The 16,473-nt window shown below is 56.3% G+C and overlaps 1 protein-coding gene across 1 annotated transcript; it reads right to left on the bottom strand.

Moving 5' to 3' along the window:
* Window positions 1–3,669: 3,669 nt before the first annotated feature.
* ETV5 (ETS variant transcription factor 5) lies at window positions 3,670–15,955 on the bottom strand. The gene is made up of 12 exons (XM_083869011.1): window positions 15,894–15,955; window positions 15,668–15,755; window positions 15,480–15,527; window positions 15,324–15,374; window positions 10,367–10,496; window positions 9,986–10,255; window positions 8,132–8,391; window positions 7,378–7,437; window positions 6,909–6,977; window positions 6,383–6,552; window positions 5,565–5,666; window positions 3,670–5,424 (listed from the first exon to the last, which is right to left on the bottom strand). The coding sequence occupies exons 1-12, from the start codon at window positions 15,936–15,938 to the stop codon at window positions 5,203–5,205; spliced, it is 1,515 nt and encodes a 504-aa protein (XP_083725137.1). The 5' UTR covers window positions 15,939–15,955; the 3' UTR covers window positions 3,670–5,202.
* Window positions 15,956–16,473: the final 518 nt, after the last annotated feature.

The following is a 16,473-nucleotide window of genomic DNA, read 5'->3' as shown; positions in this document are numbered from 1 at the left end:
AGGATTCCTGCCACAGGATTGCAGGTTCCTCAGGTTTTCCAGACAGAACAACCTTTGTAGGTGACCCATGGTTGGGAATAGTCCATGGGCACCTACAGAACACAGGAATGACACAGACAGTTCCTGCCATAGTTAATGATAAGAGGATGACAGAGCCTCCCCTGTAGCTCTGAGAGCCTTTAATTCAGCAATTGGCTCATGGTTTCAGAAGCTACTTAGAGGCTTATTCCAGTGTTAGTGCCTTGTGAGAGGCTGGGAGCTCAGTGTTGGAGGGCTCTGAGGCTCTGGGGTGTTAGTGGAGCCTTGGCTGTCTTCTCAATGGAGCACAGGAGGAGGTGGGGTCAGTGGTCTCCATGCCCTGGAGTGGGAGGCTTGGAGTCAGTAATACAGACCCACATCTCCCAGGAAAGTCAGCACAAAGCAGAGAGAAATCCTGGGAAACAAGCTGTGGCTGGAGTCCTCCCTGCCACAAAGTGTCCAGCCCGCAGATACAAGCCACATTTGGATACCAAAGACCTCTGCAGATGTGCTACCACAAAACCCCAGAAGCAGCAGAATGACATCCACGAGGTGGTGCCAGACCAATGTGAAGGGAGCTGGGTGTCCTGCACACCCCCGGGTGGAAGTTACTCACTTTTCCTTACACACCCGCCCAGATCTTTGTTGTTGTTGTTGTTGTTGTTTTGTTTTGGTGTGGTTGTTTTTCGGAATTTTTTGGGGGATTTTTTTCCTGGAGCTGACTCACTGAAGTTGGCTCTACACACGGAGCCACTCATGTTGCTCCAGGTGTTTAAGAGCCAGATCAACCCACTTATTGAAAACATTGAGTGTTTGAAGAGCTGGGGAAGAGAGGAGCTGCTGTGATGTGACCTACCTCCCTGGTGGAACCAGCTGCCCAGCACAGGCATGAGACCACCACGATGGGCAGTGGGATGTGGGCCAGGTGGGAGCTGTGTCTCACTGCCCTTGGTGGGCCATGCAGCACCTCTACTCTCAAGTGCTGAGCTTGTCAGTCCTGCCAGAAGAACAAGCTGCGTGGGCAGTAATTCTTCCCCAAAATGCTCTTCCAGGCAGCAGTGGAAAACTCTGTCATGGGCTATTAAATATGAAGCCCCTGAGCCACAAATCCTACCCCAGTCGGAAGTGCCAGACTATTTATACACTCCCATGTAAGAGCCATAGCAGACCCTTGGCTGTCTTCGTTGCTTTTTGAACATTTTCCAGTCCTGCTATATGCTTCCGAGACAGGGAGAGCAGAAATGTACTCCATGAATTATGGATGTGGAAAGGGTTGTAATGATGCTCTCCCCTTTGTAGGCTCCTCTTTTCCAAATGATTTTTAACCTGTGGCTCTTGGACCATCTGGTAACTCCAAACTCTCATTCCAGGGACGGGGTAACTTGGGGCACATTTTAAAAACTGTGAAAAGAAGAGAATAGGAAAAACCACATTTGTCCCCATTCAATACCAGCTGCCATTTTATTGTCTGCTTACCCAGTGTCACAGATTGTTGTTCACCCCAAACTGCTGATGGGCTCTTTTCCACAACCACCACACAGAGGTGGAAGCTGTGAGCTGGAGGATTGGAGACGGGGTTGGACACTAGCACCAAGGTTTTTTCCAGTCTGGATAGCTGAATCCTCCCCAAAATGGTACTTCATCATTCACCATCCCCTCTGCTCGCTCCTCTTCATCCTCCCCACTGGCTGGGAGGAGTGGGAGGAAGGCAGGAGGCAAATGGTGTGGGAATATGGGAGGAGGGGACCAAGGTGGTCAGTCCTGGGCCATTCCTGCTCCTGGGGACAGTGGTGGCAGTTGCAGCAGTGCTCCCCAGCTAGGGTCCCCATCTCATGGCAGGCTGGAGCATGTACTAAGAGGGCAAATCCCCATGCCTGGAAGCAGCATCTGATGGGGCAGGAGGTGAGAAGGGAGCACTCATGATTCCCCACCTGCTTCCTCTCTGTCGCCCCAACTCCTGGCAAATGCTAGTCCAGCCCCTGCTCTGCCTGGGAGCTCTTGGCCCCATCCCTGGGAGGCTGCAGGTAGGACACTGAACAGCTGTGGCTTGTCCCTCACCCCTTGGGGTGGGGACAAGTGGGACCAGGCACCCAAGGCAGCTCCATCCCCTCTGCATGGAGCATGAGGAGAGGGAGGGGTGATGCACAGCAGGATCAAATGAGGAGCAAATTCTTGGTGTCCTAAGTACTAAAAGCCAGTGTAGTATCAAACCCTTTGGGGCCTGAGCCCTTTTGTCCTACACTGACAAACTGGAATAGAAAAACACCTCTGCCTAACCTCTCCCTTTGGTAAGAGCAGCATGAGAAATGCCCTCAGAGCCCCAGCCCTGCCCACAGTCAGATTTGCAGGGCCAGGGTCAGGGTTGTGGTGTGACAAGATACTTGATGAAGGCTTTGAAAGGCTTTGCCTTATCTGCTCATCCTCATCCTCACCATCCATGATTGGTCCCACATCTCTGCCCCGGGCTGAGATCCCACCACGCTTGGCCATCTGCCCGCCGGCCGCGCTGCCGGTGGCCCCGTTTTCCCCTTGCTCCATCCTCAGCACCAGGACTCACTCAGTCTGCTGAAATCCCCAGCGAGGTGGGATTACCAGGCACTGTCTGGAGCTCAGATCACCTGGGGTTTGCAGTCTTGGGCAGAGCTTTGTGGAAAATAAAAACGGGATGGCTCCTGAGGCTGAGCATCTGATTTATCTCCTTGAAGGCTTTGTGCCAGATGAATTGGTTTTGCTGGATGCTTTAGAGCCTGCTTTGCCCTGCCTGGGCTGTGACACAGCCACACTTCTCCATGCAGCTTAATACTTCAGGCATGATGGAAGAGCAGAATAAGGACCCATTAGCAATGTGGCTGGCAGCCAGGAGTGGATCCAGGTGAGGTGGGGTGGGTGTGTAAAAAGCATTATGGCATGTAAGGATCTCTCCTCTCTCCACTGCCACATCCAGGGATGGGGTTTGGCCGGGCAGGGAAAATAAGCTGGAAGAGCAGAGGTGTCAGAGTATCTCCAGCACCATCACACCAAGCCTCTGCATGGGATGGTCTCGGAGCTCATGGACACCCTGGCTCAGCTAAAATTGAGGCCAATGGGAGCGGGCAGTTCTGGGGTGTTTGAGTTTTCTCCAGCCTAGCAGGAGAAACACAGACCCTTCAGCTGAATCAAATCCTCACAGAATAGCCCTTGCCCTCCATCCACCTCCATCTTTTTGCACACCCTGAATTTTTCCCAGCCTAGAAATGGAGATAGTGGGGGACCACTGCCAGGAGCTTGTGGAGAGGTCTTTCCTGAGAGGTCCACACCAACTTTAGCCCTGCTTGATGGCAGATGCTTGAGTTTCCAGGGGAGTGGAGGACCCACTGAGAAACCCTGGGAAGAAGCAATATTAAATTGCACCTACTGGGCAGAAGGCACCTCCATTCCAAATAGATCCTCTCATGGGATGTGGCTTTGTGAAAGCCATGGCAGTATCCACACCCAGGAGCAACAAATCAGAACTGGGGAGAGGGCAGCCTTGGTGGCTTGGTCCCAGCTCCAGACACACCATGCTGCATGCCCCAGATGATGGGCTGTACCCTGGACCACTACAGCCCCCACAACCACATCCAGGGGCTCCTCCCATGGCACAGGCAAAGCAGGAGCCCAGGCAGTCAGGGAGGAACAGGAAGCAAGATTCTTTATTGTACACAGTACAGAATGTAATGCAGCTTTGCAGGAGATACATAGCCCTGCTTGAATAAAGATATTTCAAATCAGTCCTCAGATTAACTCCTTCTGCACTGCAGACTTGCCACACCAAGCAAATGGTTAAAAACCTGTCCCCAAGGTGGGGTTCCCAAAACCAAATGCTCCCCATGGGTACAGACGACCACTGCAGCTACCATGGGGAGAGCAACCAAGTCATTGTAGAGTTAATCTTCATACTTCCCAAAAAAAAAAAACTAACAAAAAAAATCAGACAAAAGAAAGAAACCAACCAAAAAAAACAAGCAAAACCAAAAAAAAAACCCAAACAAAAATTCCAACCGAAGCTAACTAAAGAAGAGAAAAAATTCCTATACAGCATTTACAACAAAACATGTAGCCTGGTGCAGGGGAGGCAGGTATGGATATATGAGTGGTGGAGGAGTGTTAGGAGGTGCAGCAAGGGGTGGGAGGAGCTGGAGGGAAGTGGGGTATTGAGGAAGGGACCCCCATCCCTGCCCACCTCAGCCTTACAGCCCAGCTCCGAGGCCATGCCAAGCAAGGGGAGCACAGCTGAGCCAGTATCGGGATTCAGCCCTGGCTCCCCTGGGAAAGAGGACTGGAGCAGTGAAATGGAGTGGACCAGATCCTTCGGCAGCCATCCCAGGAAGCCACAGGCATCGAGGGCTCCCCCTGCCACCAGGAAAGCCATGGGGGTGTCCCCAGGGACAGCAGCCGAGCTGCAAAAAATAGCTTTGCCTTAAAATACAAAAAATCTACAAAAATCAGTTTAGAAACCTTTAGTATTTTCCTAAAACATCCCGAAAAAAAACAAAAAAAACCAAAACAACCCAAGAGGGAGTTAGTGTCAGGGTCTCCTCCCCCAAAATGCAACCCATGGCCCAGAGCCAGAGCTGGGGAGGATTGAGGGCACGGAGAGGATGCAGGAGGAGGTTCTATGGGAACAACAGGTTATATGGGGGAGGGGGCTGGGGAAGAAGGCAGAAGGCTCCTCGGGGTTGGGGTAGGATGCTGCGCACATCAGCCCCGGGGTGCTGGCCCAGGCGGCCCCCCCGCATCCCTCCTCTCTGTGCAAATCAAAGCCCTTTCCACCACACAAGGCAGCTACGCGGATTGTGCTCGATGCAAAGCAGATTGTCGTGACAATTGGCTCGGGAGCCACGCAGCCCAGCCCTGGGGGAGAGCCTGCAGCTTCAGGCTCCCGGCGCCCCAAGACATCATCACACTGATGCATGGCAGGAGGTGCCAGCCACGGGCAGTCCTGTGCACTAGCCCTTGGAAAGGAAGGGTGGGAATTCGGCAGCAACACACGTGGGGCGTTTTAAATTCCTCGAATTTGCGTGTGCACCCATGCTGTTTGTCGTTGGGCTTGTTTTGTTTTGTTTTTTTTTCTCTCCTTACGGACAGCCAAAAACATTCATTTTAGAAAAGCGTGTTTGCCCCAGGTGGATGCGCTAGTGCCAATGGCTCTGCCAGCCGGCCGAGTCAGTAGGCAAAGCCCTCCGCGTAGGGAAGGCTGCCGCAGGGATCCCTCTCCAGGAGGAACGCCGGGCTGTCCTCAAAGTGTGTCAGTGGCACCGTCTCCTCCTCTGGCACCGGGCAGTCCGGCTCCGTCTTCAGGAAAGGGCGCTGGTTGTCGGGATAGGCCATGGAGAACAGGGCGTCGGGGTCGCAGACGAATTTATAGACGTACCGCTCGCCAGCAACCTGCGGGAGGACACTGGTGTGAGAGGTGCCCTGAACATCATCCCCACCCTGGGGAAGCACCACACACCTCACATCCCTCTCCTGCCACACCCTGGGATGGCAGGGGACAGTCACACCCTGCTGTGGGGTCACTCACTCACCTTCTGCATGATGCCCTTCTCATAGTAGTAGCGCAGGGAGCGGCTGAGCTTGTCGTAGTTCATGGCTGGTCGGTTCTTCTGGATGCCCCAGCGCCGTGCTACCTACAGGGAGAGAGGTGGCAGCCATCAGGGCTCCAGCCAGGGCTCCAACAGGCATCCTCAAAGGAAATCACAACTGAAATGCAGGCTAGAGGCTCGTCTGAGGGGGCTGGGGCAGCTGGAGTGAAGGTGTCACTGTGGTCTGGGAGCAGTTCCCTGCCTGCCATGATAAATGCTCCGGCTGCAACCACACAGCCACCGCCAGATCAGGGGTCAAATCAAAAGTCATTTCATTAGGGAGAGCCTGCCAAAAGAGCTCCTTCAAAACACCACAATTTCCATGCATGGCGCAAGAGATATTATGGGTAATTACCCACAATGCGCAGCTCGGTGCTGGCCACAGCTGCTCCCAATTACTCCCCAAACAGCTCCTTCCTCTGTGTCACCCTCCCCTGGAGCCGCGTGGTTCCGGCACGGCAGCGTGCCAGCTGCTGCTGCAAACCCAGGATGGGAGCAGCTTGGGCAGGAGGGAGCCATGGCAGAGCAGCAGAACTCAGCAAGGCACAGCACAGAGACAACACCACCATGGCTGGTGACCACTGCCAGCCTCAGGAGCTGGCATGTGCCACACCAAGAGGCAGTAGAAGATCCTAAAGGCAAATCTTTACAGCTGACTGGAAAGTAGAGATAAGTGTTTTGCCTCAAGCATGAGTGGGGAGGTTCAGCCCAGTCATCATCCCCACAGGCACCCCCCAGCTCCAGGGCAGGGCCTCTCATACCTCCTCAGGCTCGATCAGCTTGAACTCCATGCCCCGGCCGGTCCAGGCGATGAAGTGGGCATTGGCAGGGTCATCCAGGAGGGTGACCAGGAACTGCCAGAGCTGCAGGGACCCACGTCGCTGGTAGGGAGGACCCTCACGGTACAGGGTGGGCTCCTGCTTCACTTTACCTGCTCACACAAAAGACACCTGGGTAAATATCCTGGTTCTGCCCCTCTCCCAGGCTGTGTCACCAGCAGCAAACATGTACAACAACGTGGGTCATCCCTGTGCCGAGACACCTGAGCAGGATCAGGCTATGGGGTGGGAGAGGGGAGAGGTACTGGGGATGGTGCTGCAGGCAGGGAGGTGTCAGGGACAGAGATGGAGCATGGCAGTGATGCCAAGTTGCTACGTGGGATGATGCTCAGCAGCTCTCAAGAGCACTGTGCCAGCACTGCTCAGCTTTATAAGCAGATCTCAGCATTCCCACATCCTCCATAAGCCCCAGTTCCCCTGCAGGCCTCCTCTGGGGCCAGATTCTTACCCTCCAGCCTCTCGGGTACCACGCATGTGTCATCAAAATACAATCGTGTGTCCTTTTCATATGAAAATCCTGCGGGGAAGAGACCCTTTGTGAGCATAGGGCCCCTCCACTACCCTGGCTGGACCCCAAAAAAACCCTGGCTTGGCTGAATCCACCACAGGTAGAGTCACAGCTCTGGGAGCAGACCAATTCCCAGCTATTTCAGTGGCTGAGCGCCCCTCACTGCTCCCAAACCCTGTTAGCAGCTCTGTCAGGCACATTATCCCAGATTACACAGTGCTGCTGTGCCCTCACAGCACACCCACAGGGGCTGCTGGCTGCTTTTGGGACTGGTGCCGGGGCTGCATGCAGCTCTCACGGGCCCCATGGTGCTCTCGTGGGTGTTTTCTGGGTGCCCAGGGAGTGCTGCCCACCACAAGTGAGGAGTAGGATGGGGCCAGGACAGGGGGAGAGTGGGGGAGTCACTCACCGTCATGGCTGTTGGGGAAGACATTCCCCTGTAGGTACGAGGACTGGCAGTTAGGCACTTCTGAGGGGGAAAGGAAATTACATTAAGGTCATAAACCCTGTGGGCGCCACCATGGATTTGGCAGCATATTCTTTACCCTGAGCACATCCTGCAGTGAAGTCTGGGAAGCTTCCTCCCTTCCCCAGGCTCCCTGGCCCACTACATCCACCCTCAACATTGGAAAAAAAAAAAAAAAACACAATGATTTGGGGTGGCACTGGAATTTAGACTGGAGCATGGGCTAAGTCAGCTCGAGTTTTCACAGGCCCCACATGAAGGGAGGCACTGCTGCGCCTCCCCTACCATCTGCTTGCCTGTGCCACCCTCCATCCCGAGGTTGGGGTATTTTTAGGTCCTAAGGCGATTAGAGGATTTTTCCGTGATGCTGGTAGGGTCCAGCAGCCAGCAATCACAGCTGGCCCTAGGCCAGAGCAAAGGGGGGACCCACCAGGGGCTGTGGGGCACCCCAGCCTGTGGTTATGGCACTGACCACACCACTGGCATCAGGTGAATACCTGCTCTATCCTCTGGCTTTGGAAAAGGAGGAAAGAAAAAGGCAAAGCAGCCTCCCAGCACCATGAGAGCTCCAGGGTGACACAGCATCCACTGCGTGAGGCTCAACTCTGCCTCTGCTGCCATGCTGATGGCAGAGATACTCTCTGCTCCTTGGAGTGCCACTGGTGTAGAGACTGGCTGTCCCCTGACTCACACCCACCTGAGTCAATGCAGTAGTCCCGGGGCTCCTGCTTGATGCCCATGGGGGGCTGGAAGCTGTGGCCGGGGGGACCGGGCAGGCCAGGGCCGCCGTGCTCGTAGAGAGGGTCGTGGTACTCCTGCTTGAATCCCTGAGGGGGGCGGGGGGCAGCAGGGCCCAGGGGCTCCGACAGCTGCCGGTGGTAGAGGGGGCGGCTGTCCCCCGGGACCCCGGCCTGCGGCGGGAAGGGGTGGCAGGGCTCAGACAGCTGCCTCTGAAACCTGGGGAGAAGGTCGTGGTGTTACTGAGGAGTGGGGGTCAGCCCTGCTGCCAGCTCCCACCCCAAACCAGAACTGCCTGACAGCCTTCAGCCTGGGCTGTACCCACAGCAGGCTGGGAGGGTTCCTCAGAAGCACAGCCACCACAGGGGCTCATCCCACGGGGACCCAGCGGGGTGCTGAGAAGCCCTGTGCCCTTCTAAGCACTGAGGACCCCAAGATGGGACAGCAGGATAACACACAGGCCATACTAAAGCACTCTGGCCTTCAGGTGTCTGTAGAGGACTGAGAAAAGGAACAAAAAAACACTCCCCAACAGTCCTATCTCTGTAAAGCAGTAAAATCTGTCCCCAGCGTGGGGGGCAGGGGCCAGGGATGCTGTGCATGGGTGGGCGCTTACGCAAAGCCAAATCCACTCCGCAGCTCCAGCCGGCTGCTAATCCGCCTGCGCAGCTGGGATTAAACCTTGAACCCGACAGCAGGGAGCACTATTTTCGGCTCCGTGGTGCTGCCACCACTGCTCCCAGAGCTTCTGCTGGTGGCCATGGATGAGGGACCATCTCGAGGGGGTGCTGCCACATCCCCTTGTCCTCCGGCACCTTGAAAGGTGATCTTGGATCTCCGTGCCGGCTCCTCTCAGCCGGCCTTGCACCATTTGGCTTTGTAACCCGAGCTCTCCCAGCTGCCGGGCTGGGATTACTCCATTTCCGAGCCATGTCCCTCTGCCCTTCCTGAATGAAACCCAAGCCCTGTGCTGGCACAGTGCTTCCCCAGGGGTCGCAGCCAGCCCCCTGCACAGCCTGAAGGTCACACGGACCCCGCTTTGCTGGGGAGGGATGCTTGCCTGCTGTGGGCACATTCCAAGGGCTTCCTTGGCCTCACTGCATGGCCTTTGCCAGGCTGCCACATCTTGTCCTGTGCCCACAAAGGGTGACACGGTGGCTGTCACAGCAAAGGATATCCAGAGGCCACAAGCAGAGCACCTACTGAGAGCACCCATAGGAGCAAACTCAGGGTGAGGGAAGGGACTGGTAGAGCCTCCAAGGATATGGGAATGATGGGGAATGGAGCCACAGCTTGGAGAGGAAGGAGGGAACAGGGGTCTGCCAGCACAGCCACATGGTGATGCCATGTATTGCATGGGGGAGCTCTGGATCACCCCCAGCCCAGGGTGCACATGGGCAGGACAGAGATGGTCACAACTTCACAAACCAGTGGGGCTTGGCTTGGGAGGCAGAGCTACAGTGGGTGGGAATGACTCAGGACCATCACCTGTTGGAACAGGGGCAACCTGTTGGATGCAGCAGTCAGCCTCTGCCTCCCTTGCCTTTCCCAGGAGGGAGGCAAAGGCTCTGCCCAATGTTCAGGGACTGGAAGGAGCAGTCCAGTTAGCAGGAGAAAGAGCCTTAAGATCCCAGTAGGAAGTGGCAAGTTTTGCCACATGGCACCACAGGCAACAACATTTGTCCCACCAATTGCAATGGCAGCAGCACGGGGACAAAGGCAGGAGCCTTTCTCCTTCTCCCCCACCCCAAGAGTGCCCATAAAGCCCCGGAGGGCTCTTGTGTTCCCTGGGCAGGCCAAGGGGCCGCCTTACCTGTGCTCTGCTGGGTATTGGTTCTCAGACATCATCTTTGGCATGTGCATGGGCGGGCGCGGCACGGCGAAGGGCGGCTGCTGCTGCTGCTGCCGCGGCTCCTGCAGGGCGTGCGGGGCCGGGGCCGCCCCGTGGGCAGCTCCGTGGGCAGCCCCTGCTGGCACGGCCGGGGCCGGCGGGGGCAGGGCCGCCCCGGGGAGTGCAGGGGACACCGGCGTGGCGGGCGGCGTTAATGGCTTGAACCCGGCGGGGGGTTTCCTGTCGTAGGCACTGCCGAGGGAGAGGAGGGAGAGGGGCTGATGGTGACACCGACTGGGACAGCACCGCGTGGTGCAGAGCCCCCGAGGGCTCCGCAGGCAGCCGTGTGCCCGTGCTACCTACCAGCAGTTGTAGAGGCACTTGTCCCCATAGCCGGCACAGAGAGCCTGCTCGTGGCTGCAGGATGACAGCTCCGAGGACGGGCTGGGCAGCTCCCGCTTGATCTTGGCCGGAGGTGGGGCGTGCAGGACCACTGCAAGGACAGCCAGGAGGATACAGGCTCACCCACGGGGGACAGGGAGATGGGAACATCACCCCTGCAAGCATCAGCTCTTCCATTGGGAAGAAGGTGCTGAGTGATGCCCTGGGAGCACTCAGCAACTGAACCAGGGTGATACAGTGCCCTGACAGACCCCAACACTGCTGGAGGAGTGAGCCAAGGGGGCAGGGGAGGGCAGAGTTGGGACAGTCACAGCGGCCCAGGACATTGTTCTCAGAAGGGGAATCTGGGCTGTGAGAGGGGCACAGGCAGCTCGACAACAGCCTTAGATGAGACATGTGCTGCCCACCAGCCCCTCAGTGAGTGGAGCAGAGCCCAGACACCACAGGCAGTGCCTGCCTCCCTGAGACACAGAGCAAGGGGTGAGGGGGCTCAACCGACTGGAGAGCCAAGACCTCATATACAGCAACCCACTCGCCCTCACAGGGCACTTGCAGAGACTTTAAGCGGGATCCACCTTCCCGCAGCTGAGGTGGTCCAATGGGATCCAGTCCTGGGGTCCCACAATTGTACGGGCTCAAGTGACAAACATCCCATTAAATCCAAATCCTCTCCACCCACTCCCAAGCTCGCTTGCTATATATAATTATAAACTGAGTAATATATGCTTAAGCTAATTAATTTCTAAAAGCAGGCGCCCTAGGAAAGGGAAAGCGCCTCAGAGATCGGTACCTAAATAGTGCCTCAGAGGAGAGCCAAGACTAATCGGAAGTGGAGTATTAGCTTCGTGCGAAGCCTAAACACAGCCCAGCTACACTGGAGAGGAGCAAATAGCTCCAGGACAACTGTTCACAGCTTGCCAGGTAATTAGCTGCTCCCCTAATTTGTCAAAACCTTTAAAGAGCTGCTGACTCCCCTTTCTACCCATCCCCCCCTGGAAAGGCCTCAGTACAGCTGGTACCAAGGGCATAAACCCCCCCTCCCCGAGAAGGATTTGAAACACAAAGCCCAGCGCTGAGCCAGCACAGCCCCCCACACGCCTTCACCCGCTCCAAGCCGGATTTATCCCACTCCTCCTTCCCCCCTCCCCAGCGAGGTTCTGCCACTCTCAGCATTTCCAGCCTTAAAAGGGGGCCGAGCGTGGCAGTGGCAGAGCACAGGCACCCCACGAGCCATGGGAAAGCAAAGGGGAACTGGCTTTGGAAGGGCTCCAGCTGCCTATCGCGGGCATGGCTCTCCCGAACAGGCTCCGTGTTGTTGGAGCGAGTTGTTTTTCCGCCAGTCGTACAATGGGGTCTGGTTATTCATTGAAAAAAAAAAAAAAAAAAAAAAAAGCCTCCAGTCCCTGCGCAGGCACCACCCTCCATTCACAAACACTTCGTAGTGCTCCATTCATGTGGCTGAGGGAGGGAAAAAAAAAGAAAGGAAAAATTTCCCCAGAGCTTAGCACTGCCATTCAAAAAAAAAGGGAAATGAGCCTTAAGATCCTAACAGAGACCAGCTGTCCCAGCCCGGACTGAGTGCAACGTTTGGATTCCTTACACAAACACGGCGGGGCCGGCGGGCGCTGCTCAGCACCACGGGCTCCCCAGCCAAGCTCACGGCCAGCGAGCCTGGAGGAGTCCAGGGGGCACCGAGGCCAGTGGTGCAGCTTTCTGGGGGGAAGGAGCTGGGTTTGGGTCCCAGCAGTGAGCAGCCAGATGGGAGGAGCTGCCCTGCCCCAGCGCCCAACACCTCAAAGGAGCGCCGGGTGCACAAGCGCTTTTACCCTTTCCGGTCCTGCCCTCGGCACTGTAATTAAAAGCTAAAAAAATACACAGAAATACTCAGAGGGAGCAGCTCAACTATAGACGGGGCTGGAGAAGATGCATCAGCAGATCCACACCAGGGCTGAGCCACAGCAGCACTGAGGACACCCATGGGTGCCTGGCAGCCCTCCTGGGCTCCTTTAGCCACCAGATGGAAAGGCCCTGGGGAGGCCAGGCAAGGGAGCAGCCAGATGTGCCACTGCTGTGCCCAGCCAGGAGGGGAGGCTCAGGTAAACCCTCCCAAGGCCACACAAGCACTTGAACTGGAAATGTCCCTAATGCCATCAGACATTTCCCATGGAAAAGGGTGACATCACAAAGACACTCGAGACCTTGAATTCCCAGTTGGTGGAGGACAGGACAGGTTATTCCCACCCATCAGCATCATTGGACCTCCATGAGACTAAGCTTGGAGAGCACCGAATGAGCCAAGGGGAAGGCAACCAAACCAGCGTTCCATCCCAGGGACAGTGGCACCCACTCCAGCTGTCACCTGGGAGCTGAGCTCTGTGCCTGCCCCCCCATCCCCGGCACTACAGGACGCACCCAAGGTCACTCCAGGAGAGGAGTCAGAAATAGAAGCCAGATCCTACTTCCCTTTGTTTAAACAACTCTTCCTCACAAACAAACCTCCCTCTTTCATTTTGGTGCCTAAGAAACTCCGTGCCCTGCCTGTGGCTGTTGCCACGTGCTGCCTGTGCAGGGAGGCCATGGGTACCCTGGGAAAAATATCACTTGTGGTGCTTGATCTCCTCAGCATGATCCTAGGTGCTTAAACAATCAGTGGAGGCATAACACTGTATGTACACCCTTGGCCGCAGGACTCACACCCATGCCCAGCCAGGGGTGCAGCAGGAGAGCCAGCATGGTGTGAGCTCTGTGGAGTCACCACAGCCTCCCTGCTCTCCTGGAAGGATCCACCACTTCCCTGGGCAACTTATAAGAACTGAATCTGGCCTCTTGCCACTTGTCCAGGGCACTCAGAACAATACATCTCTCACCTGGGGTAGCCCTGTTTTCCTTACCGTGGGATTTTTTTCCCAGCACAGCGACACACTGCCCTCCAGATTATTTTGTTACCAAGCCCCGACTTTAAGTACCTGTCTGCAAGGGATTTTGGCTATGGAATTTGGAACAGGGAGTGGGCAGTAGCAGAGATGCAGGCAGCTATGAGGGGGTTTTATTAAGATGTTGCAGTTCTGAGCATCTCCAAGACTCCAAGTGGCACATGCAACAATGTTCCCCATTGCAGTGGGGTCCAAACTGAGCCTGGTTTGCCCCTTTTTGCTGCTGTGCCAAGGAAGCTTGGCCCTGGGAATGCAGGATGAGGCACAAGATTGATGTTTGCTCAGGACAAGAGAGCAGCAGTTTCCTCAGGGAAAAGGCGTGGAGCCACACAACTGCAGAAACAGAGTCCAACAAACATCCGTAGGGACTAAGGAGGGAATTTACCTTTCCCCAGAAGCCAACGGATGCTGAACTCCAGTGTGACTGCCAGCCCAGGAAGGCAGCATGTCCCTGCTAGTGAAAGCTGGGCGCAGACCACAGCTGCACCAGAGCCTTCCTTCTCTCCCTTTCTACGTGGCACATGGATCAAAACTGGAGTTTCTCTCCTCTGTAAACTCTCTCCAGTGCAGGGATGCAAGAACTGGGCTTCCCATTCCCCTCCGCCTCAGCCTGAGTCCCCTCACAATCAGCACTGCAGCAGCAAAAGAAACCTTTGCTTTCTCCCCCCAGGAAAGTTAAGGAAGGCTGTTGCTGGAGGCAGTCATGCAGGGAGATCTTTCAAGTGACAAAGTCTTTTCAACACCAGGTCCACGGGCTGAGCAGATCAGAACATTTTAGGAGTCCTGACCAAATAAATGCCTTTTTCTTCTCGTCTTTTTCCTGCATCACCCAGAAAAGTTTGTCTCTCCTCTCTGAGCTCTTCAGGTTACAAGGAAAAAGAGACTGCCAAAAGGCACTGGAAACAGCTTCAGCTTCAAGAGCCACCCTCCCACGCACACTGCAGTTTCTACTGCTCCGAGCAAGAGCTGCTGGGCTGTGCTGGGGATGTCAACAGACCGTTGTGTTTCTGACTCCAGGCTGGCCTTTTATCTCAGGGGAGACAGGGGAAAAAAAACACATCTGAAACTTGGGCTGTCTGGACGGGCTCAATGGCAAGTTTCCCACTCGGAAGCAGGCGCAGAGCAATAATTAACATGCGTTTGCTGTCGGAGGAGATACCCCGCTGCATGCTGTGACAGAGCCGGAATGAAAAATCTGTTCGACTGCAGGCTAAACTTGATTCCCTTCCGAGTTCCATAGCTGCCTGGCTCGGCAGCAAAATCCAGCCACTGACACCAAGCTGCTACTTGTGTTTGCCAGGTAACAACTCAAAACATCCTGAATTCCGCCCCCGTCCTCCTCCGAGCCGACCCTTCGACGCCCGGAGCTGTGTGAGCCCCACGCGCCGTTCCCCGGCCCCTGCCCTGGCCACCAACCCTCCCTGGCAGCACAGCACGGCTCAGAACCAACTCCTGCTCTTATGCAATTCACCAGGGACTGCATTTTCACTGGCCTCCTTTTAAAGACGCTCGCTTTGCCAGTGATTAATGCTGCTTAAAGCGGCTCAAGTTTCACCGCTCAGGCTCGCTCTTGCCAACAGCACTGGGCCAGGACTCTAAAGAGCTCTAGAAACTGCAGAGATTGTGGCTAACCAAGCAGCCCAGCATGGGTTATCTCTTCCACTTGAAAAGGAAAAGGAGTATTTAGAAGCGAATCCACCTCACTACGAGCAAGCGTCACGTCCCAGAGGAGCCCAGCGAGCGGTTCAGAGATATTTCCATGCATTTGGCCATAATTTTCCCCACTAACAAAAGACAGGACATCGCACATTTCATCTCGATGAACCCAAACCGCTCGTGCTTTCTCTCAAAAGCCCACGATTTCATGTTTCAGCCCCAGGAAACAACTGCTTTCCCAAGGAAGCAACTCCAAACCCAGTGCAAATGTTTGCACAGGCACCCAAACATCTACCCCCGGAGAACAAAAACCCGGAACAATCACTTACAATTGTCAGACTGGAAATCTGGGACAAATTGTTCGTCATCGGGGACCTGAGCTAAAAAAACACAAACAAAAAGAAGTGGGTTTATGGCGTTTTCAGTTCCCAAAAAGATGCTCGCTGAGAGATTTTACAGGGCAAAAGGCGGAGGTGAAGACTTGCCTTCAGCTAGCCAGGCCTCTTGGAGCTGGCTGAGATCCTGGAAGAGCTCTGGAACAGAGTGAAAGACTTATGTACTCCGCAGAAGAATAAATAAAACTGCCATTATTTGCAGGATTATTTCTAGAACAACAGATGCAAGGCAAGTGGCCTCACGGGGCCGTGAGGCTGCCCGGGCCAGCCCTGCCTACCTTCCGAGTCATGGGCCAGGTCGGTCTCCAAAAATTTCCTTTTCCTATCGGCCCCCGGCCGGCCTCGGCCCTCCTCTGTGCAGGACTTCTGTAAGGAAAGGGTGACAGCTGCCCACGAGGCCGGGGGCGCCCCCAGGGACAAGAGGGGCTCTCCCGGGGGTGGGTAAGAGGTGCCCCCAAGCTCGGGGAGGAAGGCGTCGACAGGGATCAGGGTGGGCAAACTTACCCCGGGGCCCATGAAGGGAACCTGCTGGTCGTAGAAGCCGTCCATGGTGCGGGCGACGCGGGCAGTGCCCCCGGCCCGCTCAGCATCGACGCGGGCCCGGGAAGGGGGGTCCGGCCCGGGCTCCGGCAGGTGCGCGGCTGGGGGGTGGAGGGGACGGCGAGGGGGAGGGGTCAGACCCTGGCCCCCGCCGCCCCCGGGGCTGGCTGGGTGCGGGTGCGCGGCCGCCACGCCTCCCCGGGGAGCCGGCCCGCTCCTGCCGCGGCGGGTCGCAGCCCCCCGGCTCGTGATGTCACCGAATTTCTATAGAAACGGCCGTGACATCACGCGCCGTGGGAGCGGGAGGAGGCAGCGGGAGGAGGCAGCGGGGCGGGCCGCGCTTCTCTTCTCTTCCCTTCGCCTCGTCCTCCCTTCCCTTCCCTCCCCCCGCCCTCTCCGCGCTGGGCTCTGCGGGGCCGCGCCGCAGCCGCGCTCGTTCCCACGCCGCCCCGCGCGCCCCATTCATAAACTCCGCCCCCCCCCCGCCCGCTTCTCCCCGAGCGCGCACTCGAGCGCCCGCTCGCGCGCGCCCCCCGCCATTCAC

Source organism: Zosterops lateralis, assembly GCF_965231275.1.
Source record: "Zosterops lateralis genome assembly, chromosome: 10".
Classification (NCBI taxonomy): Eukaryota; Metazoa; Chordata; class Aves; order Passeriformes; family Zosteropidae; genus Zosterops; species Zosterops lateralis.
Note: the sequence above shows the minus strand (reverse complement) of the source record. Positions and strands in the feature narration are given on the sequence as shown.